At 40.0% G+C, this 19,087-nt stretch overlaps 1 protein-coding gene across 45 annotated transcripts in view; it reads right to left on the bottom strand.

Annotated features, from left to right (window-relative positions):
- LOC124130918 (transcription factor IIIA-like) overlaps nucleotides 1-18,525 on the bottom strand; it is a 97,527-nt gene extending 79,002 nt beyond the window's left edge. For 38 of the 45 annotated variants that reach the window (XR_007219609.1, XR_007219611.1, XR_007219610.1 and 35 more), the window contains exon 1: nucleotides 17,319-18,525. Coding sequence is in view for 38 of the 45 variants with exons in the window: in XM_048390820.1 (XP_048246777.1) it covers nucleotides 17,319-18,174 (856 nt within the window). In the remaining 7 variants the exon portion in view is untranslated. The other 7 variants (XR_007219612.1, XM_048390834.1, XM_048390808.1 and 4 more) reach the window with 7 other exon arrangements.
- Between the last annotated feature and the right edge of the window lie 562 nt (nucleotides 18,526-19,087).

Here is a 19,087-nt window from a genome sequence, read left to right as displayed (position 1 = left end):
GTAACAAAAAGCCAATTTTGGAAATCCATCGCCAGCATGAAATGTTTTTAATCAAATGTTACATAAAGCTCAGTCCTTTTCTATGAATAGTCCTTTTCTTCCAGTACCTTTCATTTTGATGGTAAACTATACGATAAAGGTGAACAGTGTTTCACAGAGTTCTTGAACCAACTGAAAACATTTTTTTACTTCATGACACCAAGGCCGATTCAATCAAGTGTGATGACTTAACTGAACTGAAATCACACGTAGTATTCACTTTGATGACATCTCCAAGAACTTGACATGATCATAAAAGCTAGATCAGTGTTAAATTAGACAGGGTCCTGGGTTCTTCAAGGTTAGAGGATATAAAATTTGTATCTAGGGAACGCCCAAGTTTCTAAATTTTGACTTGGTTCATGACATGGCCCTCATTACTCACTCCTAATTTCAAACTTTGTAATATACTGATAGAAATAAATAAGGGAACACTCTTAGTTATAGACACAGTAAAATGATCTGCTATCAAGGGTTCCCAGCCTTGTTTACCAAATACGCTTTGTAATCAATGCACACAAACACATCTAAACATTGGATTCTGACATGTGTTGAATTTATATGCCGCGATTTCAAATGTACTGACAGTAAAGCTTATGTCCCTATATTTCTCATTGTTCCCTTATTCGTGTCTATCAGTATATTTGCAAGCTTATGCCCTCATTGACAAATGTTCAAATTTTCTTCTGGATTTGACACTGAATATTCCGCATAAAAGCGACACACTTTTCTATGCGAGACCAGTCCAGTCCTGTACGTATAGGACTTTCCACACACACACTTGAACACCAGGTTCTCATGGAGTGCCTTCTTGTGGTTGTACAGGCCCCCTCTGTCTCTGAACACCTTATCACATTGCTTACAGGGATATAATCTTTTATTATGTGTCTCGAAGCTTTTGTCAGTAAAACTTTGTCGCAATAGATTTTGCAAGTTGAAATTGTCTCTATCTGAAGACACAGCATAGAGTCTCGAAGGTCCAACGTCAATAAGGCTTGCTAAATTGCCAATACCAAGATTATCTGAAATCAAGAAAAAAATCTAAGTTGTACTTGCAGGCATTTTTTCACTGACTGATAGCAGTCATGATAAAGTGAATTCTAAATGGTCCCATCAGTGATATCAATGCCTTTTAGATAATCAATTTGTGCCCTGATTAAACTATTTGTGTTCATCAAAATTCAAAACCAACTCAAGACCTCAACGACCATTTTGAACACGAGTAGAAATGCAGGTGTTGACATACATGTATATTCCTTAAATATGTAAACAGCCTACAATGCAGGAAGGAAAATAGACGGATGCACTCCAAACAATTGACATCATCAGAACCTCTTCCCAACAGATCCAGACACGAACAAGGATGCCGGTTGCTGTTGAAAGACTTCGACCTCATCTCATACAAGCCTGGACGTGTCTTGTCAATGCTGGCATTGGCAGATCCAATACAGAGTGTCAGTTGATGACTGACAACCTGTCAGCCCTGCTGACCCGTGCACATGGGGCACGACTTCCTGTGTGTGACAAGACTAGTCCGGTATGTATAGGCTTTCCCACAGACGCAGGCAAACACCAAGTTTTCATGCAGTGCCTTGGTGTGGTTGTATAGGCCCCCTCTATCCTTAAACACTTTGTCACATTTGGTGCAGGGATATAATTTCTTGTTTGCTGGAATATGATCTCTATAGAAAGCCTGACCACATGAGTGCTCTAAGTTTGAAATAATTTCTGGAATATCTGAGTGAAATGCACTGGGTATTTTCCGAAAAGGTCGCACTTGAAAATTCGAGTTGCCAAAACTTCTTATACTGCCAAATCCTGCAACGGAGAAAAAAAAAATCATTTTGTAGTTGAGAAGTTGATTTCAATTCTCATTTATTTCATGGTACATTGGAGACAGAGCTGAACACGTCTTGTAAGAAAGCTGTTTCAAGAGGCGACTACGGGATTGGTGGGTCAGGCTCACTGACTCGGTTGATGTATGTCACTGTATCCCGAATGAGTGGATTGATGCTCATGATGTCAGTTGTCTGGATGTCTGGTCCAGATTCGATTATTTTACAGACCGCCGTCATATAGCTGGAATATTGCTGAGTGCGGTGTTAAACAACAAACAAAACAAACAAACACAAATGTATGATAGACTAAAATAAGCCTAAACCTTTCGGTGAAGCAAAAGAATATCAACTGGGTAGTGTCAGGTCTCATGATAAGAGTTTCTTTTATCCCTTATTTAATAAAGTTATTGTGTTTGATTCATACCAGCAAGCGAGTGTGGGTTTTGCCACTTTAGCAATATTTCAGCACATTCACGGCAGGGGACACCAGAAATGGGCTTCACACATTGTACCCATGTCGGGAATCGAACCTGGGTCTTTGGCATGACAAGCAAGCTCTTTAACCACTAGGCTACCGCACCAGCCCTGACTTCTATATTCCACTTCCTCTGACCCGACAGCAGAATAGGTCACATGTACAAGCTGTGAGTGAGTGAGTGAGTGAGTGAGTGAGTGAGTGAGTGAGTGAGTGAGTGAGTTGGGTTTTAAACGCCGCTTTTAACAGTATTCCAGTAATATCACGGCGTGTCAGCTTAGTGTGGGAGGAAAGCCCAAAGTGATGCAGGTCTCAGACGATTACCACTTCGGTGAAACCCACGAGCACGGGTATGGTGCTGACAAACCTAGAGACATAATCGGGGAGAACCGGGATTCGAACCCACAATCATAGGTTTCTGGCGTGCCCAAGGGACGCAACTCTGCACAGAGAATCGCTGCGCCTTAGATAATAGGGCCACCCGTGACCCCTTGTACAAGCTGTGATTTATGTTGCAGTGTGGAGATGGGTTGAGTTAAATGGTTGAGTGTGTCCACGCAGGAGCAACTGCATAGATTGTGTTATTCCAGTAACCAGTTTTGGTAACATTGTGAAGACATCCAAGCTTGAATATGATCTCTGTAGGTCATGTTCAGAATAATACCTTAATTGCCATGTTCTTTTGGTTTTTTTTGGACAAACTTGTCTTTGCATTGCACTGATGTCTTCACGACAGGAATAGTAATACCATTATCATTACTACCTCATAAACTCCATGAAGAAAGTGATGATCTACCATGATATTTTAAGTGATGTAAATACTGAAATCATGAATACATTATCCAAATTCCCTTTTTGTGCAAGTGACAATATTTGCTTTATATAGACATGAATTGGTCGAAATTAGGGGAGCTGCATGTCAAATATGCAGAGTTCACTCTAGATATTTTCTGACACGGGCCCTTATGTGAAAATTTCAAATATTCCAGAGGTACACCCACACTTGCCCATACAGCACAATGTTAAAATGCCCCATTGTGTTTGAAACTGTGGGCCTTTTTTTTTAAATTTAGGGGCTAAAAGCACATGGTCCAACCCTAGAATTATCCCTGAATATGGAATTTTTCCTTCACAAGTCATCAATACCTCACAAGTAGCACTGTAGCCCACACAATATGCAAAGGCATTTCATCCATGACGATATCAGACAATTCTTGAGTATGCAAAAAACATTGTTGCCCAGCTCGTGTGTTTGTCATTTCAATGTCAGCTCATAGAAAACAGATGGCTGAGAAGATACTTCAGCGCTGCAATGTTCTTAAAATATGCGTCTGGGGACCAGATACTTCAGCACTGCAATGTTCTTAAAATATTCGGCCGGGGACCAGATACTTCAGCACTGCAATGTTCTTAAAATATTCGGCTGAGGACCAGATACTTCAGCACTGCAATGTTCTTAAAATAATCAGCCATGGACCAGATACTTCAGCGCTGCAATGTTCTTAAAATATTCGGCCGAGGACCAGATACTTCAGCACTGCAATGTTCTTAAAATAATCGGCTGAGGACCAGATACTTAAGCACTGCAATGTTCTTAAAATATTCGGCCGAGGACCAGATACTTCAGCACTGCAATGTTCTTAAAATATTCGGCCGAGGACCAGATACTTCAGCACTGCAATGTTCTTAAAATATTTGGCCGAGGACCAGAAACTTCAGAGCTGCAATGTTCTTAAATAAATCAGTCATCTTTCCTACTGAAGCTGAGCCAAATGCAGAACACATTTCTTCTGATGTGTGACAAGGTTTGGCTTATATTTGTATGTTCTCTGACAGACACAAGTGTAAATGATGTTCTCATGTATAGCTTTCCTGTGATAGAACAGTCCACAGCTCTTGCTGAAGACCTTATCGCACTGTGGACATTGGTAAGCCTTCTTGGTGGGGCTTGGTCGGGCCCACTGAGCCTGTCCAGCATACTGCTCTAGGCTCACTGACGATGGGGAGGAAAACCCCTGCAATGAACTGGGAAGCGACTCTGAACGGCCAAAACCATGGAAACCTGAAAGGCATAAAAACTCAATTTGGACTTTTCTTTCCAATGTTTACCTTCCACAGTTTAACTTATATCGCCATGGGTAAACAATTAGGTGAAATTATGAGCAGGCTTCTTTCAGCATGTGGGTGGGTGGGTGGGGCATGGTTCATGCAAGTTGATTGCTCAAGTTTGACATCAGTCTTTCAAACACCACTCACACTTTATAATGCATATCAATCTGTTAATGATTATCCTAAATCCATGGAGCCAAAGTTTACCATGTCGGATGCAGATAGAAAATGGGCAAAATAGAGCACAGGCCTCAAAGTTGCGACTAAAACGGTAGCCAATGCGACCTAAATTTCAGTTTGTCTACTGTCTAAAATTCAGAGGTAGCCAAATGACTACCTAGAAAAATATCTTGTGGCGACTCTATTGCTACACATCTGTAGACACAAAAATAAATAACAGTTGATATTGGAAAACAACTGCTAATCATACTACTTGCAAATAATTCCTTCTAAAGTCAACAATGAACCAAAATACATAAAAATTAATGTAATTCATACTTTATTTCAGTTTACAATGCTCATTGGATGAGCGAGGATATACCTTTATAATCTAGCAACATAAATTGCATCATTGTTCAAGTCACAAGTAGCAAAATTCAAGTAGTTTCCATTAAGATACAATTTCAAGACAAGTGCTGTAACTTGTACATATCATGATAGTTAATTGATAAAGATAATTTCAAATGCTTTGGCTACCTACAATATGAGCTTGACTTCTTGATTTTACCACTGGCTACCTGGAAAAAATAGCTTGTGTGACTTAACATTCCAAACTCTACAAGTCAAGAAAGAAACCCTGTTGTGCAGTTCATATTTTATTTCATCACAATTGTCAACAACAAAAAACACAAGAAAAGAAATACATGAATCAAAGCACTTCATAGATTCCTCAATAAGTGAATAAGTATGGTTTTTGCAGCTTTTAGCAATATTCCAGCAATACCATGGCGGGTGACAACAGAAATGGGCTTCAAACATTGTACCAATGTGAGGAATCGAACCCAGGTCTTGGGCGTGACGAGCAAACGCTTTGACCACTAGGCTACCCCACCGCCCCTCATAGTTTCTTGTAGCAATCCATGTTAACTGTATAACAATGAGTTTTGTTTGTTTCAACACTAGACATGTTCACGATCTTGCCCATGTTTAATTGTTCTATCTTTTGCTATCATTGCAGGTGTCTTAAACCTCTAACCACAATCTGTCCTTAGCTTTGAATTAATTTGAAACCTTGATGCTGAGCAAGAGTGAGTGGGTGAGTGAGGGAGTGAGTTTGGTTTAACGCCGCTTTGGTATGGTGCTGACAAACCTAGAAACATAATCGGGGAGAACCGGGATTCGAACGCACAATCATAGGTTTCTGGCGTGCCCAAGGGACGCAACTCTGAACAGCGAATCGCGGCGCCTTAGACAACTGGGCCACCCGTGCTGAGCTTTGTTTCAGGTACTTGTTTAAGTAACTTGCAATTCCTAAAAAAATGTAATGAGTGGTTGGCAAAACCAAAATATAATAAGAAAGGGAAAGTGGATTTTCTTTAGTACTTATGGGATATCAGGGTTAGAATATGTCTCCAGGAAAATATGATCATTGTTCAAGACAATGGCATGGTGAGTGAGTGAGTGAGTATGGTTTTACGCCGCTTTTAGCAATATTCCAGCAATATCATGAGGGGGGACACCAGGCATGGGTTTCATACCTTGTACCCATGTCGGGAATCGAACCCTGGTTCTTGGCATGACGAATGAACGCTTTAACCACTAGGCTACCCGATCGCCCCCCAATGGCATGGGATGCTGCTCATGGTATTAGTCACTTGTTTGACTGGTCCAGACTTGATTATCATATCAATTTTTCTGTATATAAGTATAGAAGTCCTTCTCATTTCTTAACTGAAATGAAAATAGGAGAATACCTCAAGGACGCCAGGAACCCTAATATTCAAACACTGCTTGATTCAAAAGGAGCAATGTTTTATCCCAGACGTAGGACCTGGGGATTGTCCAGTGACTTATTCAGAGACCGCTGTACTAGCATCTCATAAGTACCCCACACTAAACAAACAGTCTCAAATCAGAACAGAAAGGTATTTACAAAAACGCATATTTATGCAAATATTATCAAAAAAACCAATGGCAATAGTGTCTTAATAGCAACATATATACAAAACGCAGTCCTATATAGAACACGAGTTGCACCAATTTCAACTTGTTTTCCAAGAACCTTGAAAAATAATCTTTGTAAATCGACGCTCAACAAAACCATGCAAAGAAAAATTCATCTGTGTTGCTAATCAGTCCACAGAAACAAATAAATTGTGCAACCAAAGTATGATTCCATAATCCTCAAGGCATTTCAAAGATGAACATGTCAGTGTGCAAGAATGAGTGAGTGAGTATGGTTTTACACCGCTTTTAGCAATATTCCAGCAATATCACGAAATGGGCTTCACACATTGTACCCATGTCGGGAATCGAACCCGGGTCTTCGGCGTGACGAGCGAAAGGCCTTAACCACTAGGCTACCCGACCGCCCCCAGTGTGCAAGATACAAAGCTTAACTATTAAAAGCCACATAAACCCCAAAAGTCTTTCATCATATGTCCTACTCAAAAAAAAGTTAAGGACCACCCTATCTGTCATATTGTTACCTTAGAAGGACTGACTGTTAGTTTCTATTGCTGTACATTTAAATCATATTTGCTCAGAGCAAGGTAAAACCTCCTTACATGAAATTCTTCTGTACTTATATCATGACAGACTGACCCAGTATTGACATTAGAAATACACTGCCTCCTGTTTTCAGACAAACTGACAGGTTTGAGACCATCACGAAACATCAACAAGAGTGAGTGAGTGAGTGAGTGAGTTTGATTTTACGCCGCTTTTAGCAATCTTCCATCAATATCACAGCAGGGGACACCAGAAATGGGCTTCACACATTGTACTCATGTCGGGAATCTAAGCCGGGTCTTCGCGTTTAACCACTAGGCTACACGACCGCCCCAACTTCAACAAGACCAGTTCAAATACAGCTCTGGTCTACTCTTGGCTCCTCCTTAATCCGAACATCCAACAGTTCACTGGGAGCTGCAGGCAAACCAACCGTCTCAACCCCAGCAGGTTTGGGATTTACTTCAACATCCTCGGTTTCCAGATTCTCTTCAACATCTTCAATTTCTGAATTCTCTTCCGCATCTTCAATTTCTGAATTCTCTTCCGCATCTTCAATTTCTGAATTCTCTTCAGCTTTGTCAATTTCAATTTTAGGCTCATCAGAAGTGTCTTTCTCCGTGCAAACCAGTCTGTGTTTTATCAACGCCTGACTGAAGGCAAAACGTTTATTACAGAGTTCACAACGATGGACTTTCGGCAAGTGTGTGAGTACGTGTTCCTGCAGATCCCTTCTCTGGGAGAAAGTCTGGCTACAAATGCCACAGATCAGCTTGTTAGAAGAACTTCCTTCAGATGACGTGGACTTTTCAGCACCAGTAGTTTTGGATTTCTTTTTTTCCAGTATTACTTTTCTCTTCTCTGGATGCTTGGCTTCGTTGTGCTGTCGGAGATGAAACTTGCTATAGAACGCTCTCTTGCAGATCATACATTTCCGAGAACTATCAACATGAACAAGTTTATGGACATTCAACTTGGACTCGCTAGTACAAGAATATTTGCAATTACGGCAACGGTAACACTTCTTTGCTAATATATTCTCATGGGATTTCTTTTCAGGAAGTTTCGTCTTACCTCTTTGTTCACTTTTTAACTTTAAATGCATAATACTCATCTCGTGTCGATTAAAGTGGCTTTTTCTGTTTGTGTGATAATCACACGTGTAACAGTTGAACCTCGCACGATCATCTACTTGGCGATTTTGAACTGTCGCTGCTTTTCGATCTTTGGCCATCAGGACAGATTTCAATGGTGGCCTGACCACTGGGCTTTTTTTCAAACCAGAACTAGATTCTTTAATTGGTAGAGCAGAGCAAGACGTCGTCACAGGAGCAGCCTCACTGCACTTGTTGCCGAAGTGCATGTACTGTACATGCCTCACCATGTTGCGTTGGTCATGTTCAATGTGAGTACACAGCAAGCAACTGAAAGTCCACCAACCATGTGACTTGCTGTATTTGTAACAGTCTTCAACGGACGAAGATGACCCTGTGAGTTGCTGGACAGGGATCTTATTGTGAGCAGCCATGATGTGCTGATCTATTTCAGATATCTTTGGGGACACATGCCCACAGACTGAACAAGAAAACATCACTTCGCCATTGACAATGATGCTGAGGACCTTTGGTGGAACTGGACTCTCCTCTGCAGCTTGGGCCGTTTGGGCTGTATCCTCCTTCCTGCTTGATGGGGTCTGATGTTTCAGTGTACTGTGTTCCCCCCTGCTGTATGCATGTTCTGATGCAGAAAAGGGCTTTAAGATTGTGTCAGGTTCAAACGTAACTCTCTCAGGAGCATCGCTATTGGGCACGCTCTTTGAGTAAACAAACACCTTCTTACTCCTGCCCTCCGTGCTGATATTCAACACCTCAATTGTATCATAATCTTCCAGACTTGACTGGGGTGAGCCTTGCATGTCTGGTATAGGCTTCTCTTTCTCAATGGACTTGGGTATGTTCTGACGATCAGGAGGGGTAGACAAGACGTGTCTGGTTCTAGGCCCTCCAGACCTTCCTCCATCCCGTTTAGGCAAGTGATGTGGAGTTGAGGCATGGGGAGCCTTGCCTTGTCCAGTGTACTGGACACCCGCCACTGCTGATTTGGGGGCAGTGGACTTTGGACAATTACTGCTAGCCCTTTTACTGCCTTCAGTCACATCATCCCAATCTGAAAGACCACCAGAAAAATCCTTCAACTGACAAATCTTCACAAAGGCAAGCTACAGTGAGTACTACTTCTGGGGGTGTCTCGGATCGGCCTTCATTAGTCATAGGAAATTAAGATTCCAGATCCCATCGACGACATTTCCATACAGAATATCGAAGAACAATGTATTGCTTAACTTCATGCACAAATCTAACAAGAGCAAACCAAGATGACATGCCTTCAAACACAATGGCTGTTAATCTACATTTTCAAAGGGGTGTGTCAACACCAACAGCACCAGGAAATGATACTGGTAGAAGAGCTTAAGTACTCGTCATACGACTGCAACAAGAATACAAGAAAGTGTTTTGTAAATTTTATAGTCTCTTGACTTGACAATAAAACCTTTGCCTCTACTGTAAATCTGCCCATCTTAGGACAAGTTTGGCAAATGAGAATCAATCACTTGTGGAATCAATCATTAATGTCAACCTATGAAGGATTTAACAAAAAACATAAAACTCATGTTCTTCAGGATTAGATACGAGGTTTATTTGAGATGATACTCTATAAAAATTACTTGTACTTGTCCTTATGTACATTAATGCTTAAGAAACACATTCCTGTATGAAGAAACAGACTGATGCAGAAAAACTATTGAGAATGAGAAGTCAGTTCCACACCGGGCACATCGACAATGTAATTGCATCATCAAAACAAAATGTCACTGGATCCAACAACCAAACTACTCATCAGGTTTCATGGAAGAATCTCAAACATTGATCACAACATGAAAACAAGTCCATGTTTATCACTGGCACTGAAATGGGGGAATAGTTTGGCTAACTGAGTCTATCAAAGTCCTCATTGAAATAAATCTGATCTGCAACCAGGAGTTATGGTTCCAGTCATTGCCTTGTCTCAATTTTCCCAAATGTCACAAACAGTTCTTCAGCATATACACCCCTGGAAAAATTGAACACTGGAAGTTCAGGATATATAAAAATAAGAAAGCTATGGTGCTTAATTTTTTTCCAGGTGTATATAACACTTGTATAACACTGTTTCTCAGTCATACCTTGCTTGGTAACACACAATGAATATATTCAATCCTTTATTTGTAATCTAGGTCTGACAGACCCTATTCCTCCTTCAAAGACATTCCTACTCAAGAACTTGTAACTTAGGTCTTAGAGGCAAATGCCCAGTGGATTTCCTGTGTCTAGCCAGGCCAGTTCTGTAGGCGTATGTCTGGCCACAGCTGCAGGCAAAAATGACCCCTCTGTGTTGTGAGTTCACATGCTCCTCCTTCAACTGTCGGGATGCGAAGAACTTCCCACACTCATCACACTGGGCATTCTTCTTCTTCTCCGGCAGCCTAACTTTCATGAAACTCGGACACGTGCGAGCATGTTCCATCAAACTCGTCTTGAAGTGGAACTGCTTCGAGCACCCAGGACAAAACTGAGGCCTGTCATTACGATGGAGATTAACAATGTGTTCCTGAAGAAGCTTATCACTGTCGAATCTCACACCACAATCCTCGAAGAGGCACCTTGGGTGTTCTTCTATGTCCATATGGGTGATCACATGTTTGTTCATATCGTCGCTACATTTAAACTCCTCTCTACAAATACAGCATGTGTTAGGACTCAGAACAGCGCCATCCTCAGGTCCTACAAGGGAGGTAACTGACATATCCGGCTGGGAGAAAACCATCCGATTCCCACCTGGTTCCGAACGCCCACTTTGGAGGTTTTCTGTGCAGATGAAAAGTTCACTGTCAGTAAGTTCTTTCTGGTATTTGGATCAATCATCATGACAAAAATATTGGGAGATGCACTTGCAAGTTAGAAAAATATCTCTGACCAGTTGCAGCTTACAATGTGATGACCGATAAAGCAAACAGGAAATATTCATAAAACTAGATTCCTTAAACACTGATAATGCTGACAAGCATGATACCTTCATAGGTGCATGCATATCCACTCTATCCAACAATAATCTCTTTAACACCAAAAGTGATCAACCTCACTGCCCTTAATGACTGACAAATCCAAGAATTCCAAAGACAACATAAACCAGCCTGACAATCGGTACTTATAGGACATTATTCCCTGGCCTCCACTGAGTAAAACCAACACCACGGAGCGGCCACCCTGCTCCCTCCACCAACATAGCTAGGATCTTATTCAAAGAGCACGCATGCGGCAGGGAAATTGAAAGAAGAAAATATTTGGGGAAAAAATTAAAGTTCCTATATATTATTTTCCTAATTTTTTTAAGCTGTAATTTAACATTTGCATTCAGTGGAATAATGCATAACTAATCAATACATTATTCTCTCCCTTGGATCCGTTATTAATCAAACTCAAGTAACCTCCGATTAGCAAAGACAATTTATGATCTTGATAACCTACATTGGGAAATTTGCCATTTCAATTTAGGTTTTAACAACTGCTGTTGAAGACATTGAGCCGAATATTGGCCTGGCTAAATCCCTGCATTCGTTAGCTGATGAAACGATTTATTGGAAGCAAACAACACAAGAGGTATCATTTTCATGAAACGGGAAGAACTGCTCAGCGACTGAGGATGTGCTGTAGCCCTTCCCAACCGACTTGGCGTACTTGTAACGGTACAGCATCTGCCTATGAGGAACACAGATCTTCTGTGGGTGGACATCGTCCTTATCAGTGTCTACGTCAATCTGGAATAACTCCCTTAGCTCCTGACAGTATTTCAATTTGGTGGATCCATGGGCGGCACTTTTCCCACATATTCGACACACTCTCGCCAATCGAAAGATGTGGTTTTCCAAACTATGGCCAGCAACTGAAGAACAATGGGAAAGCCATTGTCAGAATGTATGAACAGAACAACAACACATGGAATATCCCGTCTTCCTCATTCAACATTGTTTTCTAGTGGTGGGACGATACATCGATGGACCGCGATTTTTTACTTCCCGATACAAGTATCGATCAAAGTTGCACACCAAGTAAAAAATATTGATTCTTACCTTAAATGTTTGCTTGAATAACTTATTCTAGACACTAATTAGTCGTGAAAGTTAGTGAAAAATGCAAATACTTTCATCCGTTGTGTGCCATACTTCACCCTGCCAGCTGTAAATTGTTAGTGTTCCAGGTATTTGGCCATCCTGTCTATGAAAAAGATGGCTTACAGGCCACAGATAAGAGCACACGCAAGTATCGTGATACGTATCGGATCACACAGTTGGTGTATCGTCCCAGCCCTAATTGCTTCTGGCAAGAAATCGGGATGACAGATTGATTGCTCAACCAGAAGAATTTGAAACAAAACCTCCACATCACATCTACCCATGTTCTGGAGCAGGCAGAGTTTCCATATAAACTGCTGTTCACATAATTTTTTATTCAATCCGTAGTTCATTTTACACCTCCTCATAGGGATATAACCAAGTTTATCAGACACCTATAATGTATGTTTGTTTGTTGTTTGAGGCCGCACTCAGCAATATTCTAGCTATATGATGGCGGTCTGTAAATAATCGAATCTGGACCAGACAATCCAGTGATTGATATCATGAGCATTGTTCCACGCAATTGGAATACAATGACATGCATCAACCAAGTCACCCAGCCTGACACCCAATCCTGTTAGTCACCTCCTAAGACAAACAACTACACTTGACCATACTACTTTGGTATGAAATGTACAATTACAGCATTCATTCACATAATAGCAGTTTTTACAGCATGTTCACACTGATCTGAAGAGATAGCTACCCAATCTGCCAAGCTTTACTCATGGACTGGTCTTGGATTCTAAACTCAGGGATGAGAATTGATATTTTCCCTTTCAGCTGGAACATCTTTGCAATGGAGCGTGGTCCATTATTTGGGGCTGTTTATGGGGGAAGAAATCAGATTTTAACAAACTTGTGGTCACTAAAATCTGTGGATACCCGGAAGATTCTCATCCCTGTAAACTAAGCGCCTTTGGCAGGCAAATTCGAAAAATCATTATTTGGGATATTTTGAAAGCTATTACTTTCCCAAATTCTTATGTATTCAGTGCAATAGTATCAACTAAGCATAAAAGCCTCTTCTTTTTTATTGGTCCTGTTATCAGTGGTATACAAGTACCTCTACGAAGCAACAACAATAAATACAACTGTACAAACATGAACTGAGACTTTTTTAATTCCAATCTTAGGATTTTGTTTGACATTTGCTGCAGACTTGGAGATGACTTTCAGCAGTCGAGCGGGTCTGGCCAACCCTTGGAAATGTAATGTGTAGTTTGGGGGAGAGATCTTGCTTCTGTGTTTTTTCCAGTTTGCAAATATTTCATTAAGAGCCAAGAGAACATCAGACCGCGATTCCAGGTACATGTATTATAAGTTCAGGAAATATGCTTGCTCATGATAGATGACAAACTGTATTCCATAACCGATGAACAAAACTAACAAAAGAGATTTCTTGTAATGTCCGAAATAACTGCCTGCCCGTATCTGATCACTTTTCCGTCGGGCCGCATGAAATTTTCCTCCACCTGCCCGACTGTCTGGCTGATAAGTTTAAGACTACTTAAGAATTCAGTTTGATTATAACTTGTAGATTCTCAAATGACAGCTTGCATTATTACAACTGAATCATGACGCGATTTGTCTCGAATTCTGTGTATTTTTTCAATATTAATGTCTCAGTGCAGGCAGGTAACTTTGAAGATGGACAGGCAACCCGTATGAGTAACCTGAGTCTTGTTGGGTTTCAAAAATATTTCGAACAGTTTCTGCATGTTACACTTGTCTTCAGCTGTAGTCCAGCTTCCAGTACTATCTGTGCCAATGCTTTTCTTAACCACAAGCGAAGACAACCAAGTGACGCAAGACAAGATCATAGGAACAATAGTATTCCACACATCAATAACAGATTCAGAACTGTTTCTTGTTGAATCCACATCATGACCATCAAGCACATCAACTCCAAACCTTCAAATACTTAGGAAAGACATCTTGTCATACATAGTGTGAAGATGAATCCTTGTTTGAGATTTGATAGTCAAGTCTGAATATTTACTGCAAATGTATCGACAATCCATTCCACTGTTGCATCCACAACATCGCATCAACATTCACCAGGGAATGCACAGGCTAGTGTACAAGATATCAAGGATAATGCACCCCCCACCCCCTCATTCAATCTGTCAACTTCAAAGCCAATCGGCATATAAGCAACATGATCAGTACAATACTAAAAGCATGTTTTTTTATGCAATTGCTCTATTTCAGAACGCAATCAGAAACAAGATCTGTAAAGATCAAGTTTAGAAAATGTTATGCCCAACTTATATATAAATTTAAATATATATTTTTATTTAAATCACACCAATGTTATATTACATAGCCATGGTTGTGTCAATATTTTCATGCGTCGCCATCAAATATCACTTATTTTTTAATCTCCAAAAGAAAATATGGACATTTTAAGATATTTTTCAAAATTAGCATTCAAAATATTCACACAGACCACAATAGTCTACCCAAAACAATCAAAACCTGTGTGTGTCAGGTCATGGAAAAATATGCAAAATAAGCCTGTAAATAAACTACCAAATTTGAACATGAAGAATTTGCTGTTCATCCTGTGTTCCAAACAGTGCACCATAATCAACATAATCAATAGCCAATCAAAACCTGTGTGTATACATGTGTGTGAAGAAACCACCAATCACTGAAGACTGTCATCTACAAACCATCCAATCAGCTGTCAATGGCATTGTTTGTTGTGTTTAACTACTAGAGCATGTGTTAATGAACATGACCTGTACTTGAGGATATAATACACCATCAGAGATCATCCCATCAGGAAATAATTATGTTAAATATGGTACACCTGTGGCTAAGATCTTATTTTGCAGTATTTTACCATTGTTTTCGACCTGGTCTATTGTTGATGAGCTTGAGACGTCCTAGCCCAGGCCACAGTTGAATCAGGAAGCCAGTGTGTGGACTTACCTTGTGATGCCAGGAACCACGCCCCCTTCATCGCTGTACTGTGGCACTGGGTGTGTCAACATGACAAGTGACAAGACTGATGATGACCATTACCAAAAACAGTCCTTGCTGAATGCAATTTTTTAAGAACCTGTTTCAATTATTCTCCACACAGCAATTCAATGCCACTGCGACAATTACATTAAATCAGCAGAGAAAACAATTCCATCAATGACAGATATAATTGTCAATACACCATTACCACTGAATGAGTTTATGAAATCATTGTCAATCAAAAGAGCTGATAAACAGTCCAAAAAGAGATTTACCCGATTCACATGGTAGTGAACAGCCATACATCAACATTGTCACTTGTAGCTAAATATCGGATAGTTAACTTTACTTCAGAAACTGTGTTGGTTGTTCTCATATTACACATTTATCTCATTCAAATACACCAACACAAAACAGGCACAGCTAGCACACTGCAACAAAGATGACTGCTCAATTTTTTTTATTATTTTTTTTTTATTTTTTTTTTATTTTATTTTTTTTTGGGGGGGGGGGAGAGGAGAGGGAGAGAGGGAGAGAGAGAGAGAGAAGGGGGGGTGTTAAACAACATAACAGCAAAGACTGAAACAAAAGTTGATCAGTTCCAGGCTGAGATGATAACCTTTTCAGAAGACTTTAAAATACCAAATAAATAACACACTTCACCATAATCAGTGACTCAGTTAATCTGAGAACTTGCAAAATATTTTTTGTCACTGAAAGTGAAACATTGCTTTATGTCCACATTACATTTTTGCTGGATTCGCACAAACTGGGATTCGCACAAACACTATATCATCATCTTAATTGTAATGTGATTCACTGTGCCCATGAGAAATCAAATAATGCTTAGATTCTGTTTCAGTGCTAGATTGTTGTCACATGCTGTCAAGAATGTAGTATTCTGTGAAAAAGACTTGCCCCACCACCCCTGCATGTGTCAAAACAGAACAAAATAGGGACAGGGTGGAACATGTGGCAATATTGTTCAAGCCATCCACCACTGATGTGTACTGCAGATTCAACTTTGTTTTGTCATCACAATGTCATTAAAATTTCAAAAAGTGCCCACAATATCATTCTTTCCATTTTCACATCTTTTGTTTTTGAAGAAAACTAATCATTTTGTATTCTTGACAATGAGAATAATCGAACACTGTGCAAAATCTAGAACTGCCAGTCATTCCCAACATGCTTCAAAACTCACAAGTCCTGATACCTTCTTCCTTCTGAAATGTCAAATCCCCCCTCAGTAAAACTTTTTTGTTCTTTCAGATAGAACTCTGGCCCTGAAATCTTGCCTATACCAACACAGCACAACCTGAAGTCTTCAGATTGATTTCCAAGCTGACCGTTAGTCCCTTGTGAATTTACAACCTTTTAGCTCCCAATTTGTTTTTGCATGTTATCATCGAATTTGGGAATTCACAGCAGGTCAATTTCTCGACCATGTTGTAAAATAGATTTTCTTCAGGACTTAAAACCAAATGTGTGTAATGATGCACTTGTCAATATCTACTTCGGCAAAGTATATCATCGTAAATATTCTTTTCATACATGTCTTGTACTCTTGGCAATGCTTGGTAGGGATGAAAAGGGACACTAGCATGCAAGCCCCAGACAGTGTGGATAATGTTAGAGGTATCCCAGTAGAAGGCTATTGAGTGGGGTGTCCCTTTACTGTTGGAAATATTTCAGGCAAAGTTTGTTTTTAATTACCAATTACTACACTTGACCACCCTGTAAAAATACCAAGTAAACTAAGCATGAGAAGGCACATGATGAATTTGAAAAAAGATCACTGCTTCCTCCCGGAAAGACTGATGTCATTTTCGAGTTAAGTTTATCAGGCTAGTTCTATAGGTTTGTAAATTCCACACAAGTGAAATACATCTCCCCCACCCTCAGCAACATCTTTCTCAGCCTATTCACACCAATATCACACAGCTCTGCATCAGGAATGACCAGCAATTCTTAAAAGTAATGGTCAGAAATAGATAATTACCGTCGTTACTGTAATCTGCTTCGTTATCGTTATCGTCGCCATAGTCATTGTCTTCTTGAAACACTAAAAAGTCATCTGCACTTTGGTCACCATGATGAACTTGACTAGTACTGGGTTCGGCGTAATCTGGCACATGTGGAACGTTTTGATGGAAGGATGAGGATGAAGATGCGGGCGATTGAGAATGCGATGATTGTTGATGAGAGAGTCGATCTAGAGCTGCTTGGGACGTTTGCGTATGAGGTACACCTGATGAGAAGTCTATTTGCATGTATGGAGTCTCTTTCTTTGGCACGATATCATTCAATTCAGAGTCAGGTTCTATTTCTATTAAATCTGGATCTTCAGGTTCTTGTTTCACATTAACTGGAGGGTCAATTGCAGATTTTGATTCAGAGTTGTTGGACGGACGTGAAGTGTTTTGAGGTTGAGGTTGAGGAATGTGGCGAGATTGCACTGGTTCTGAAATCCTTCGACTCTTTGGAGCAGGAGAAGACACTGGCACAGAAAAGTCATACGATCTCTTATGAGTTACTGAATGATGTATATTTTCAGACATTGACATTATGATGTTCGGTTGTTCTGCTGGGGCTAAGGAACAGTCCACATCGAACACTGAGAGTTTTAATGTCTTACATTCACTCTTTGATATCATGCTTGAATTTGACGACACACCGTCCACTTTGAACGTCAATTTGTTTGATCTTAAAGCAACTTGAATATTGGCATCCTGCGTTGTACCATACGAGTTCACGGATGCCGGGAATTCAAGATTAGATCTTGGCCCCCTTTTCAAAGTGGAAAATAGGTCACACAAATCCACTGGAATTGTGAATTCTAATGTTTCGATGAACATGCTTGAGTCTGTTTACTACAGCAACACACAAAAATATCACAATACAGCTTCCTTAATACCGGTCTCGAGAAGAGTCGAACGATTCGAAATCACCATGAATGACACAGCATGGGCAGGTGCGCGCTCAAATCGCCATGCATTGTTTCCCTCGAAAGCCGATCTGCAATCACACGTGTCTGTCCGAATACATCGAACAGATTTCTGAAGATATTATGCGTAGTATGTTGCAAGACTGTATTAAGCGACTTTTGCACCATTTATCGCTTCATTTACTTCGAGTATGTTGCGTATTTTCATCAAAATTCAGTCTTCCTATCTTCCCTATAACAATGTCGGCTTCTTCAACGATACTTCCGGTTATTAATATCATACCATTCGCCAAACAACTAGTATCAATAAAAACACACACGACGTGAACGACAGCCTGAATTTTAATAAATAAAAAAAACACAATTTTGTATTCATTCTTCTTGTTGGGATAATAACAACAGCCGATTCAAATAATAATTACGTTTGCAATGTTTTATATAATTTAGTAAAGAGGCAACGCTGAAGAGGCAATGCTTTCAGTTTATTTTTCGAATATTCCGTCTACTAGTTAAACGGAATCAATAATAAAACATAGGTCTTTTCGCCAAACCTGTATTTCGACATTTGAAATGGGTAAAATCAAATGTCGGTTCATCAACATTTATTTTATTACACGACACAGCATCGACAATAGCGTGGTACATTCAACCGAAAAGTTTAACCACATGAAATTAGTGTTAACACATTAACTCGGTCACTGTTCTATGTGCACATATTCTTCACATCAACAGGGCTGGAGGAGAGTTCATTGTTATTATTAAGCATTCAAAGCAGTAATATATTTTTAATTTAAATCTGTAAATAATAATAATAATAATGATGA

Source organism: Haliotis rufescens, unplaced genomic scaffold, assembly GCF_023055435.1.
Source record: "Haliotis rufescens isolate VD_foot unplaced genomic scaffold, xgHalRufe1.0.p SCAF_9, whole genome shotgun sequence".
NCBI classification, from domain to species: Eukaryota; Metazoa; Mollusca; class Gastropoda; order Lepetellida; family Haliotidae; genus Haliotis; species Haliotis rufescens.
This window is presented reverse-complemented; position numbering and strand designations above follow the sequence as displayed.